The sequence below is a fragment of the Gavialis gangeticus genome, unplaced genomic scaffold (genome assembly GCF_001723915.1).
Source record: "Gavialis gangeticus isolate Ggan-Ray unplaced genomic scaffold, GavGan_comp1, whole genome shotgun sequence".
NCBI classification, from domain to species: Eukaryota; Metazoa; Chordata; order Crocodylia; family Gavialidae; genus Gavialis; species Gavialis gangeticus.
Window position 1 is genome coordinate 55,175,504 of NW_017729031.1, and position 13,590 is coordinate 55,189,093.

At 43.6% G+C, this 13,590-nt stretch overlaps 1 protein-coding gene across 5 annotated transcripts in view; it reads left to right on the forward strand.

The window, feature by feature from the left end:
• Positions 1-6: 6 nt before the first annotated feature.
• Positions 7-13,590, forward strand: part of PDK1 (pyruvate dehydrogenase kinase 1) — a 29,842-nt gene continuing 16,258 nt past the window's right edge. For 3 of the 5 annotated variants that reach the window (XR_002098567.1, XM_019522932.1, XM_019522931.1), the window contains exons 1-6: positions 7-107; positions 3,172-3,313; positions 10,249-10,320; positions 11,826-12,010; positions 12,348-12,443; positions 12,751-12,828. Coding sequence is in view for 2 of the 5 variants with exons in the window: in XM_019522932.1 (XP_019378477.1) it covers positions 86-107; positions 3,172-3,313; positions 10,249-10,320; positions 11,826-12,010; positions 12,348-12,443; positions 12,751-12,828 (595 nt within the window). In the remaining 3 variants the exon portion in view is untranslated. Of the gene's footprint in view, positions 108-3,171; positions 3,314-10,160; positions 10,321-11,825; positions 12,011-12,347; positions 12,444-12,750; positions 12,829-13,590 lie in introns of those variants that run through there. The other 2 variants (XR_002098568.1, XR_002098569.1) reach the window with 2 other exon arrangements.

Here is a 13,590-nt window from a genome sequence, read left to right on the forward strand (position 1 = left end):
GCGGGCGCTGCGGCGCTGCGTGTCGCCGGCTGGGCTGCCGCAGCAGGTGGACTTCTACGCCCGTTTCTCGCCCTCGCCCCTCTCCATGAAGCAGTTCCTGGACTTCGGTGAGTGCCCTGCTAGGAGGGACAGCCCCGGCCCCGGCAGGTTCCCGCGCGGCCTCCCTGCTTCGGCGAGGTGGGGCAGCAGTGTTTTGCCCTGCCCTGCCCTGCCCTGCCCTCTGAGGGCGCCTTCACTGCCAGGCGGGAGCAGGGGGAGGCCCCTGCCTTTGTGTGGAGCAGCCTTGAGGGGTGTCTGCCCTCTCAGTTGCCAAAATGTCCTCGGCGTCCTGGAGAAATGGGGCTGGCGGGCTCCTCCAGCGGGCACCTAGTCCCACCCCTGCCCGAGGACGGATGGCGGGGTCGTCCCTGTTCAGACTGGCCTGTACAAATCCATAACCTGAGCTCTTCCTAAAACCGTCCTCAACAAAGCCTGCAGCTTCAGGCAGCCTGGCTCCAGCTGCAGCAGAAGTTGCATGGTTGGGGAAGCGATGGCAAGCCGTGCTGTACCAAGCAAAGCATCCAGCAGCCTAGGCTTGGTGGGTGAGGGCACACGGCTGCCTCTGGATGCACCCTTGTTTAGAGGAGTGGGGGGACGTGGGTGGAAGACCTGTTGATGCGCTTTGGGTACACGGAAAGGGAGGAAATAGCAAGTACAACATCATGATGGGTGCCTTTGCTATAGGCCCCAGACGGGAGGATAAGTTGGATGATGATTTGATTTGATATCTTTATTTTTTTAACATCAAGTAGATCTAATGGAAGCATTCCTCCCTGCTTGCTCCTGCGGTTGTATGGCTGAGGGCAAGTGAAACTAAGGGGCATCCAAACCACAAGGTTCTGGGCTTGTTCCCAAATCCTTTGGTGGGCATCCTAGGTACAGGCACATCTGAAGCCCCAGGTGGGGGCCAAGGATGTTTGCTGGTTGTAGGGCCACTTATGGTTCTGGACTGACTCACAGATTTGGAATTGATTTGGCTTGGGACATGGAAAAATTTAAATAATAATAATGAAAAGATCTAATGGAAGCATTCAAATCATAGGGCTTTGTCTGTTTGAGGAACTTTATCTGTGTCCTGCAGATCGCATGGCAGTTAATGTGCCCAGCATTTTTATAAGATGAGCTTGAGAACTTAAATTCAATAAGTCTGGACACTAAGTACTAAGTACACCAGGGATTTAACATAGTGACTTCATGGCCCATTATAATCTACTTGATAACTTCTGCACTTCACTGGTGATAACAACACTCTTGAGCAATCTTTTTTCACTCATGCTTTTGTTCTGTCTGCCACTTAGCTCTGCTGTGTCTGCTTCCCTCCCAGAGGCCAGAGGAAGGGTACCGTGATATGCCTACATCTATTTCAGCTGGGCAGCTGGCCCATTAAAATAGATCACCCACAAGAATTCTTGCCTCTTTGCAATTTTTAAAGAGTTATGATTATGTTAAGCCTTGTTGAACTTAGGCTAGGAGCAGACATTGCATTAGTCCCAGGACACATTGTGACCATGTTTCTGCCAGATAATAAAAGTCCTAGTACCAGCATAAACACACACACTCATCATTCTTTCAATCAGGGTTTCATGAGCAGATCAACGCAGTGCTGCTTCTCTGCCATTGACTCAGTGATGTAGTCCGGAGGTTCAGAGATACTTTGTGATGTCCTGCGACAAACTTTCAGCACTTCTTGTCTCATGATCCTCGTTAGGATTTGTCTTGGGACAACAGATATGATTGTTTGAATGACGAAACTTTGTTCTGGGATAAAATGTTTTTTTCTGGGGACAAATGTGATGTCTGTTTGTAGCCCTAGTGGAGCCATCCTCCATTTGGGATCGGGAAAAAGTGGCTGACCTCCTGTATAGAAACATGCAGAAACTAGGGCAGGTTGGTATCTTAGAGACTGCCCTATCTTCTACCTGACTTGTGACTAACATGACTGAGCCACCTCTCTCTATAGAAGTAGATAGCTGAAACAGTAGTGGCCTCTGCCCAAAGCAACAAAACATACAGACAGTTTAACTGGTTATTGTTTTAGAGAGGTGTGAGAGAGCAAGCAAGCAAAAGTCATGACAGTCTGAGCACCCTGCAAATGTGGCCTTGAGAGAAGATTATAGACAAAGATTTGGGCTAAGTGCTGACTAAGAGGAGGCTTGGAACAGTAAACAAGGACTGCCTTGTTAGTTTTTTCTCCTGTATTCATACAAACTGGGCTTTGTATCTTCATTATAATGAAGCAAAGCATCAAAGAGAAACCTGACTTAAGCATCAGTTTATTTTGATAGGAACAACCAATGGGAGACCAAATTTTTAACAGTGTTGTCAGTTCAAGAGTGATAATGGAAGGCATTTCCTGCTACTTGAAAACAAAGTACCACACACAAAATAAGTTTGGAAGTGTCAAGTCATACTGTAGTAGACCCAAGTTTCAGCAGCAGGTGTGGAGGTGCAGGGTTGTGCCCTCCGCTACTGCCAGGGGGCAAGGGGTGCCTCGCCATGGTGGTGTGGTGCCTGACAGTGGCATTGAACCTCCTTGCCTGGCCGTGCTCTGGTCTGCCATGCTAGGTCCTGTCAACTGGGCTGCGGAGGCCCCAGGGGGAGGGCACCACATCAGGGAGCCCTGAGTCCCCAGCCAGCCTGCATCCACCCCTTCTCCCCTCCGCCCCCGCCACTCCAGCCATGCTGCCTGTGGAGAAGGGGGAACTGGGCTCTGCTCTGCTCCCATTATACCAATTGAGGCACTGGTAGGCTTCCAAATTTCTTTAAAATTGTAAATATATCAATAAAACATTGTGGTCAACTGATACCTATACATCTAGTGGCATTTCATTTTAATTGTGGAAAAATGCAGATTTTGGGGGTTTTAATCAGAATTGACAAAAAATGTATATACAATTTGTGCTTTTTAAAATCAGAGAATTTGTGATTTTTTTTTTATACAGAAAAAAAACAGGCTCCCTGTGACTGCAAAAAAATAAACAGGGTGCCTGACCAACTAGTTACCATCTGATCCTGATTTAGTGTTGAGATGAGACTGCAAAAGTGTGTGCAGATAAATAGATTTTTCTGTGTGTTAACCACAGGTGTTAACTTTGCTCTTATTTTTTTCTCCCACATATTTTTTTGACTTAGGATCAGAAAATGCTTGTGAAAAGACTTCATTTATGTTTTTACGTCAAGAGTTACCTGTAAGATTGGCAAATATAATGAAAGAAATAAGTCTGCTTCCAGACAACCTTTTAAGAACACCTTCAGTTCAGCTAGTGCAGAGCTGGTGAGAACTGCTTTGTTTGTTATATTATCTTTTAAGAGTTTCCTTTGCAATTAATATTAAGTGAAATGAATAAATCAATGATTTTATAGGGGAAAAAAAACTCCTTGTGGTGCTTGTGGTATCATTACACAATTTATTCTGAATAAAATAATTTAGAATTTAACAGAGAGAATGGGTGCGTCTATACATGTGCATTAGCCAATTTTAATGTGCATTAAAGCCTCACTACAGGCATTTTTACATGTGCTGTGGGGTGTTGTGGTGGGCACATTAATTAGTGAGCTGCACTAATTAAAAGGGCCCATGTGTCACATATCAGTGTCCCCCTATGTGTCCTTGCACTGAAAAAATGTCAGCAAGGCACTTTGAACTAAAGCTCATCTAATGTGTTTTATTTCAAAATGCCCTACCACCATTTTTTCAGTGCGGAGATGTACGGGGGCAATGATACACATAATGCGAAAGGCTGCTGGAGCGTGTCAGTTTCCATGCTCCAGCAGACTTGATTAATTGAGTCTGCTCTGATGCACTGGATCTCTAGTGTGTTGGAGCAAGCTCCCCGCAGGTGTATAGGAGCCCTAAAAAAAATCATGCTATTTAGTTAATGTGCATTAAAATAGGCTAATATGCATTAAGTGTCACTTAAAAATGTGCTGTTTAGTTAATGCACATTAAGACAGTATAATGCACATTCCTAGTACCTCGCAATAGTAGTACTAGATATAATGTGCATTAACTAAAGCACATCAATGCACGTGTAGACACACCCACTACTAAGTACAAAATTTTAAACTTGGGCCGTGTGTAGATGAAACGAGAGGCGTGTGTGCACAACACTTTAAAGTGGGCTAAATGCTTTTGCACTACTTTAATGGTGTTGGTGTTTGCACGCATTGGCAGTGTATTGTGTATTAATTCCAGCTGCTGTGGGAAATTTGGCAGCGTCATGCACCTTAAATGACTTGGGGTGCAGCAAACTAAAACGACTTCAAGGCTCCGTGCGGCTCCATGGCTCTTCAGGAAGCTCTTCAGGCAGCCTGGCAGCAGCCCAGGAAAGCAACCTCTGCCCAAGAAAAGCAGTGAGCCTGAATTTTGCACACCCCCCCGCTCCCCCCCCCCATCCCCAGGACCTACCTGCCTGCTTGATCTGCATGCCTCCCTCTGCGGCTGTGGTGCCTCCCGGGCCGGGTGCCTGTGGGGGGTCCTTGCTGCTGCGGAGGGAAGCACCAGCCCCTACCCAGCCCAGGGACTGCTCCGCTCACCAGCGGCTCTTCTTCCCCTCCACACTGGAGAGGCAGGTGTCAGCAGGATGTGTACATGACACGGGTTTAATCAGCCCTAAATTGAAGCTGTGTTTTTTAAAACCCACTGCTTCAATTTAGGGCCCCTGTTTTGAATACACACGCCCTTATATACCAGCCTATATTTGATTGAGAATTTTGAGTATTTGGTTGCTAGTTCATGACATGTACATTTTCTTTCTTAGAATATACAAATGGTTAGTCGGTTTCACTCTTTTAGTTTGACTGGTTATCTGCCAGTACTTCAAACACCTTTTAATTGTTATTTCATTCAAGGATACAGCCCCGCAGCATAACCTATATTGTTTGCTCCTGAATGTATGATCTTGCATTTAATTGTTGAAAGTCATGTTGTTCAAGTGAGCCAACCTTGGGGAGTAATTCAGAGGAGCCTATATCACTGGCTTTTCTCTTTATGTGCTCCTGGGCCAATATATGTCATCTGTAATCTTTGTCAGTGTCAGTTTCTTTCAGTTTGGCATGCTGACCAGCTCTAGGCCAACAATAGATCATTGTAGGACCTCATCTGAAACACCCAAGTTAGCTTATGATCCACTAGCCAGTTTATTATATATACATTTGATAGGGGTTATATTGATTCATTGTAGTAAATGTTTTATAACATCATGATGTAGGCTTAAGTCAGATGTCTTATAGGTTATATACATTATGTCTCTTTTCATTTTTTTTGTATTAAATTGGTTCATAATTTGACAAGATCTGTTCTGTGTAAAAGCAGGTTGGTTGCCACTTATGGTACTGTTGTTTAATGATGGAGTCTCTTATCAGCTACCTGTTATTTTGCCTAGTATCAGTTGCCCACTGCTGCTTTTAGCTTCCCTGTTTTGATGATGTTTTTTTAAAAAATGCAACTTTGCTTTATCTTAACTAGAATGGTGTTAAATAAAAAACGTGTTTTGTTTGTGTTCAAGTGTCTAGAAGGTTCTCATTCAGTTATTACTTATTTTTGTGCTACCCTTCATTCCACTCATTGAACTTTCAGGGTTTTGGTTTTTTTTGAACTTTGGCCCTTTTAAAGCTTCAAGTACATGTTACTCATAGCAACACTTCTGTTTGCACATTACTAGAATTAGGCTGTGATTGCTTGCACCAAGGAGACTGTCAGTTTTCAGTTCAGTGGTCAGTCTATCCTTATCCATCAGAGTGAGGTCCAGTGCACAGAGAATTTTACTTCCAATTTGTGTGCAACATATGTTAAAAATATATCACCTAGGTGTTGGAATTCTGAGCATGTTTCACTAGTAGCAACATGAGACTTTTGACATGGGTCCTTGAGAACAGAGTCCCTCATCATAAAGCAATTTCTTCCTTCATGTTACAGGTTGTAGGTTAAAAGTACTACCATATTTACTTACATCCAAGATGAGTCCCCACCCCCACCTTTGACATGGAGAGTGCAGGTGCAGGGTAGGCCATGTGGTGCAGGGCTCAGAGAGGTGTGGGGGAAGCACAAGGGAGACCACATGGTGCCAGTAGGGGAGAGACTGTGCAGTGTGTGGCCTGAGAGGAGCATGGGGGAGACTGCACAGAGGCAGGTGAGCTGCTGTTGCTGCTGCCACTGCCATTGCCTGGCTGGAGGCAGAACCTGAGCTGCTGCATGGAGTAAATAATGGCTCGTGAAGGGACAGAGCCAACAGCCAGTGTGGGGGGGTCAGGTGCCAGGGTGGCAAGTGGCCCAGGTGGCAGAGGGAAAGGAAGACACTCTGGAGGGACAAGTGGTTGGGGGGGAGACGCCACAGGGGGCATGTTCTGTGGGGTGCAAGGGATGGGGGTTAGGCCACTCATCCCTTGCCACTGTTTTCTCTGCTGCAGCAGCGGGGGCATGAATTTAAGATGGCCCCCCAATAATTAGCTTCTGTACAAGGAAAATTGTAACAAATTCGGAACAAATTTATAATTTTCCATGTATAGAATTTAATTATTTCGGGGAAGGGTTAAAGTCATCCTGTTGAAGTCATCTAGGACTTGGGTGAACAAATACTCATCCTGTTTCCTCCCCCCCCCCAGTTTTGGGAGAGGATTCTGATATACTCCACACCTAATAACCCCTTCTCATTTATTAGTTGGGTTATTAATTCTTGATTGTTCCAGGTACTGTTCTTTGAACTTACCTGTTTTTGATTTAGAGTTGCTCCTTGCCTTTCTTTCCTCTCTTAAGTGGCGTATATCCAGTTGCTTTTTTTTTTTTTAACATTCCAGGCCTGTTTTGTTTTGTTTTTACGTTTTCATTTGAGTTAATTAATTTCATTATCAGATTCTTGTTGGTTTTCTTGCTCATCTAGTACTGGCATATACGTAACAGATTCCCCACCCCCCGGTATCGCTTGATTCTTATTACTCGTGCCACTTTGGGTCTGTGTAGAGTGTTTCCCTCACTTCAGATGCTAATTTTAAACGTTAACTACTTTCAGCTCACCTTCTGTTAAGGCAGAAGCCGTCAAATCATTCAATCCTCTGTTCTACAAGATCGGAACCCTGTACAGTATATAACACTACTTAGATGGCTAACAGTTTACAATCTTCTATCCTCTTACCTCCACAGAACAGAAGTGATCTCAGAGATCCTCTGTATTTTCCTCATTTTCTGTTCTTTTTGAGGATCCTGTAGCTTTCTTGATCTGAACTAGAATACCGTGTCTAATGGATACCAGGTTTCCCACATACAACACGAACCTTTTGCAAAATTGGGTTGTGTATTATTAAGCAGAGAAACTGATTTTCTGCCCAGGATAGAAGTTCCTGGCTTTGATTTCTGCTCCGCGGTGCAGCAGCTGCAGTATTACTATTCAAGCAGCTGAGAGAGTTAGTAGTCTTAGTGGCTCATTGTTCTTCACTTACAGATATTAACAATCATCTCTCCTTTTTAATGGTCAAGATAACCTTTCTTAGGGCAATTTTCTGGCCTGCTATATGCTCCTGATCTCTCTTCTCCTATTTCATAGCTCTAGATTAGCTTGTTTCAAAACCATAGATCCACACATGGAGACCAGTTTTCACAAACACCTAAGGCAGGGGTGGGCAAAATATGGCCCGTGGGCTGCATCCGACCCATGAGGCTATTCTATCCAGCTCGTGGGGCGTCTAAAAAAATTTAGAAAATTAATATTTATCTGTCTTTGGTTCCTGTAAAAAATAACAGGAACCAAGGGCAGTAGGACCCAGGGGAAGCCCAGTGGGCTTCTGCAACAGCTCCGTCCTGCCCCCCCAGCCAGAAGCCCCAGCAGGGACTTCTGGCCGGGGACCATGTAGCTGCCCCAGCCGGAACCTCAGGTAAGCGGGGGGCGGGACCCTGGGAAAAAACTGAGCCCGGGGAAAAGTGGCCCCTCACCCGTCCCGTGGCCAGTGCTTTCTGCTGCAGCTGCTCGCAGCCTGGTGGGGCTGTCCTGAGCAGGCACAGGCAGCTCCAGGCAGGCTGGGAGCGGCTGCTACGGAATGCCAGCTGCAGGGTGGGGGAGGGGCCGCTTTTTCCCCCTACTCTCCGCACCAGCTTGTAACCCGTCTCCGCAGGATCGCAGGCATGTGTACAGTGTGCTGGAACTCTGAATGCAATGTAGAAATGGCGATTGCCAATTTAAATGTGAGGGGATACAGCAGTGTTATTTTGCGTGGAGAGAGCAAGCCCACATCATTTTATTATACCTGTGTATGCATTCAGTCTTTGTCACGACTTATGGTTGCAATCTCTTGCCCTGCTAAGCACTCAGGGAAGTGCGTTAGTTTTTTCTCCACCACTGTTTAAGACAGAAGCCTGTTTATATTTTGAGGCTTGCATGAGGGCAGTCATTCCTTTCAAATGACTGAAAACTGCCTACCTTTACAAACACAATCCTAAAGAAATATCTACCTGGGAACCATAGCTTTCTGACAGAAGGGTCAGGTTTAGTCTTACTTGTGTCAGCCTTCGGGCTGACTAAACTTTGTTGCTTTAACTCTGTGATTGGTCCTATGAGAAATGTTTTTATCTCTCCCTGGATAAATTTAGTGGAAGAAGGAAGAGTGTGTGTGGAGAGTTGTGCTTGTGATGGGCAGGATATAACTGGCGTGAATGGGCTATTTTGGCTCAGTGTAGCGCTGAAGAGCATTTTTTCCGGCTAAAAGCTTAGGTCTCATGGGCTAGCAGTCAAATACGAGGCTAAGGGCCCAGAGTTAAGGAGGCATGAATGGCTAATAGTGGAGAGAGTTCAGAATGAAGAATGAATTGTTTTTTAATGTAACAGTCATGGCCTGTAATTCTAATATTGTGAGTCAGCTATTCTAACTAATACCAAAATTTAAAAGTGGGATGACAGTTGCACCAAGTTTGCATGAGGCAGAGCTAAAATGAAAAATATATTTCTTTGTGAACAACAGTTAAGGAATGTGTGTGATACCAACAAGGAACCTATGGCTGAGAACCCTTTTCTAGCAAATATTGTAGCACCTTTATCTAGTGAACCCAGTAAATTGTTTTGGGCCTGAATGTGAGCTCCCATTAGTCCACTGCTTTAGTTGGTTTGAGTTAATTCTCTGTCTTCACTGGTGCCAGGGTAATTCAAGTCAGGACCTTTAGAAAGGTGAAAGTGAAATTGCTGAGAAGCCTTTTTTGAATAAAGTGAATGAATTTGGAGATAATGATAGTGTTTATAACTGTCCCCTGCCTGTACTGGGGGCACTGAGAGCGAGTGGGAGCATGGGGCCCACACCGGTGTCAGCCGGGCCCAGGGTAGGGCAGCAGGTGTACAGGTTCCCAGCTGGCAGGGGCTCTGTGGAGCCGGGCCAGCTCCCCTCTCTCCCTGCTGGTGCAGCCCAGCCTGGCTCCATAGCTCCTGCCAGCCTGCACCCTGCTTTGGGGCCCACTAGTGCTGGCCCTGGGACATTGGTCCCAAGATGGTGACCAGGGGGTGGGGCACCTGTCAAGGGGCGGAGGTACCCATGCAGTCCTCGACAGCTTGCCAAAACTGGGTAAGCGGCCCTCTTCGCAGAATAATTGCCGGCCCCTGACCTAAGGCATCAGCTTTAGTTAATCAGGAAAAGGAGGGAGGGCCAGCTGAAAAGTAGTCTCTGTCCCTGCTTTATGCAGCCATAACTGGAAAAATCTTTTTTTCTTCATTCTGCCTTTTAAACACAAGGTGCACATTATATTCTGGGGCATGCTGTGTGTGAGAAAATACAGCATTTTAAGTTGCAAGGTAAACAGCATATACTGTGCTGAAACTATTACAACCTTTTCCTGAGAATTGCATGTATTTTAAATTTTAAAATTAAGTACTCAAAATAGAGAAGGAAAATATGAATATATTTTTTCAAATATAGAAAACCACTTTTTAAAATATATGATCGTGAGTTAATACTTTGCTTATCCATTTGAATGCTCAAACTTCAATAAAGTAAAAAGAGACTTAATTTTGGCCAAAAACAAGCAGGAGTGCATGCAGCATAAAGCTATTTAGGAAGCTGACAGTATCTGAAAATAGGGCCTGAGAATGTTAGCGCCTTTTAAACAGTAGGATGACTATTTTGAGGCTATGGCATTTTTCCTTCTTCAGAGCTAAGAGGTGTTAAGCATTAGTATCTTCGCAAAATGGAGGATCCGTGTGGACAAAAATTTATCATCCAGAACTTCATTTTTTTAAGGTATGATCAGAGTCTTCAGGAGATCCTTGACTTCAAGGACAAAAATGCAGAAGATTCAGAAACTATTCATAGGTAAGTGTATTTTTAATTCCAATATGTATGTGTGTATATGTGTTTGTGTGTATGTGTAAGTCCTGGCAACAAGAAATTTCAAATCAAGAAAGCTCTTTAACGTTTTTGACATTTTAGTAAGGGATAGAAGAATAATAAGAGCTACAGACTTTCACTAAATCAAGGAGGTGGGGAGGGGAAGGCATTACCTTTTGCTTATTTGATTTGACCAAATTCAAATTCTGATCTTGGAACTGCTACTTAAAACTAAAGAAATTGAAAAGGTGTAAGATGGAACATATGGTGTGAGTTAGGAAATGGCACCTCAGTGTATCAGTGTCTGTATATTAGATGCCAGATAGCAATCAAAGCAAAAGTTACTGTTCCCGCTTCAGTTTTTAAGGATGATCTCTACCTCTGAAAAACTACTGTTATGCATTGCACTTCTAATGACCTTTTCAATAAAGGGCATCATTTATGTGAATACAATCAAACCCATATCTTTCATAAGGTTAGGTCCTTTGCCCTTCTGCAAAGTGAAGGTTAACCCATACATAGTCATAGCAAACAACTGTACGGCACTACTGACATGCTCCAGCTGTTTGCTGCTACTTTTACTTCAGAGGATGTCACTTTTCCAGTTTGCTGCATAGGACTGCTGATGAGCTCCAGCTGATCACAGGAAAGTAGTGCTGTAAGGAACCTCATGAGGTCATCTAGCCCAGCCCCTTGCTTGAGGCAGGATCACCCTTGGTTTTAAACCACCCCAGTCAAGTGGCTGTCTAACCTACTCTTGACAGTTTCCAGAGATGGAGATTCTGCAACTTCTCTAGGTAGCTTGTTCCTACAGGTGACCACCCTTGTAGTCAGAAAGTTCTTCCTAATCTCCAACCTGTATTACCTCTGCTGTTTGAGGCCCTTGCTCCTAGTCCTGTCCTGTCCTGTCCTGTCCCCTACAGCCACAAATACTTTTTTATCTCCATCCCCTTTATAGCTGCCCTTCAGGTAATTGAAGACTCTTACTAAATCCCCTCTCAGACATCAGTTTTCCAGACTGTAACCCTAGCTCTTTCAGCCTTTCCTCATGGTTTGCAGGTCTCTAATTATTTTTCCTGTGCTGTGTTAGACTTTTTCTAATCTGTCCACAACTTGAAGCATGGGGCCCAGAACTGGACAGAGTATTAGAGATGAGGCCTCGCCAGTGCTCAGTATAGCAGAAAAATCGCTTCCCTTGATTTTAGAGGGACATTACTGTTAATACAAGAAGTCTGGAGAAAAAGTGCCCTTTGAAGTGAAAGCCACAGCAAACAGTTGAACAGTTCATTTTAATTTGGCAACCTGCTGCAGATTAAGTGGGTTGTGAATCACTCGGATACATGTGATCTTAATTCTGCTTTATCAAGTGCAGCTGATCCTTCATTAGTTGGGGCAGTAAGTTTTGATCTTTAGTGAGAATCTGGTTTATTGAATGAACTTTGAATTCACTTGAAAGTAAAGAAAAAAAATTGACCATGCATTGATTTTAGTTTTACAGATACTGTGATCAAAATCCGGAATCGACATAATGATGTAATCCCTACTATGGCTCAGGGTGTAGTTGAGTACAAGGAGAGCTTTGGTATTGATCCAGTAACCTCCCAGAATGTGCAGTACTTTTTGGATCGTTTCTACATGAGTCGCATATCAATTAGAATGCTCCTTAATCAACATTGTAAGTGCTACTGTTTAAAGGGGCCGGGAGGAGTCAAATTGAAGGTGCCTGTATTTTTTTTGTTTTTTTTTTATTTGTTAACTATTTGTTGTTTACTTAAATAAGTACTACTACATACTACAACTTCCTGATCTATTTATCAACAAATGAGCACACACATACAAATGCACTGTCAAGTTCATCAACCGTCCCATCCCCCTCTTTTTTTTAAGGAATGCCAAAGAGGGATTTATAGAATGTTTGTTCTTTTCCATACAGCACTGCTGAAGAAGTAATTTAATGGTTTTTACTTTTTTTTTATGTTTGTTATTAAATGCTATTGTTTTTTATTTGGCAGCTTTGCTTTTTGGTGGAAAAATTAAAGTTAATCCAGCTCACCCAAAACACATTGGAAGCATTAATCCCAACTGTGATGTTGTAGGAGTTATTAAAGGTAAATTCCAGCAGACCTGCTGAACAAGAATTTTGAAAAGGTACTTGAAAATCTATAGAGTGTGAACTAACATAAAGCAGGTATTTAATTTCTCCCTTAGCTGGGACAGAAAATTTTAGTTCAAATGTCATGTTTTGGCAGTTCTACTTGTATTTCATTTTTGGATAGAAAATAATGAACCATCTGCAATGCAGTTCATAAAATCTTTCATTTTCGCTGACCAACTTATCAGAAAACTATAACTGGGAAAAGTGTGTGGTGGAAATGCTCATTTTCTTTAACTTGTTTCTGCTTTGATATATTATAGATGGCTATGAAAATGCGAAGACACTTTGTGATTTGTATTACATGAGCTCTCCAGAACTTGTCCTTGAAGAGATGAATGGTATATGTTTGGGCTCAATGGGGCCTTGTTTTTTTTCAGTGTAATGATCATCCCTTTTGAAGTGACTAACAGAAGAATGTGTTGTCCTTTCATATGCTTAGTGGGTCTTCCTGTAAATCTCAGACAAAGCTTTACATTTGTTTTCCATCCCCTTCTGCTCCCAATTCTTTTTTTAAATAAGATTAGTCTGAAGGGAAGTTTTATGTTAGTTTTACAACTGTTGGTCTAAGAGCTTTCAGCTGGTTTCCTCCCTGACCAAGATCTCGTCTCTTCACCTTTTTAGTCTTTATGTTAAGGTGTAGAAGAAAACCATAGAAAGTCTTCTCTGTGACTTTATTATATATTCCATCCTATCTGATTTAATATCTCTGAAATCCTTAATCAGGATTAGACTGTGTTCTAGCTGTCAGGTACTTGTGCTTACACTTTGATGTAGGTACAGTTTGTCCACGGTGGCCAACATGTGGTACAAGTGGCACAGGAAGCCTCTGTGTGTGGCACATGGCAGACCACGGAGGGGACAGGCAGCACAGCAGCAGATAAGGCAGGAAGCAGAAGGTAGAGGAAGAGGTTAGATACAGAAGCAGATTGAACAGAGGTAGGGAATATTCAGCCTGGGGGGGAGGTGGGCAGCGGAGTCCCCCAGGGCTCGGTCTTTGGGCCTGTGCTGTTCAATTTCTTCATCAGTGATTTGGACAATAGGGTGAAATGCAACCTGTTTAAATTCGCTGATGATACCAAAATTTGGGGTGAGGTGAGCAT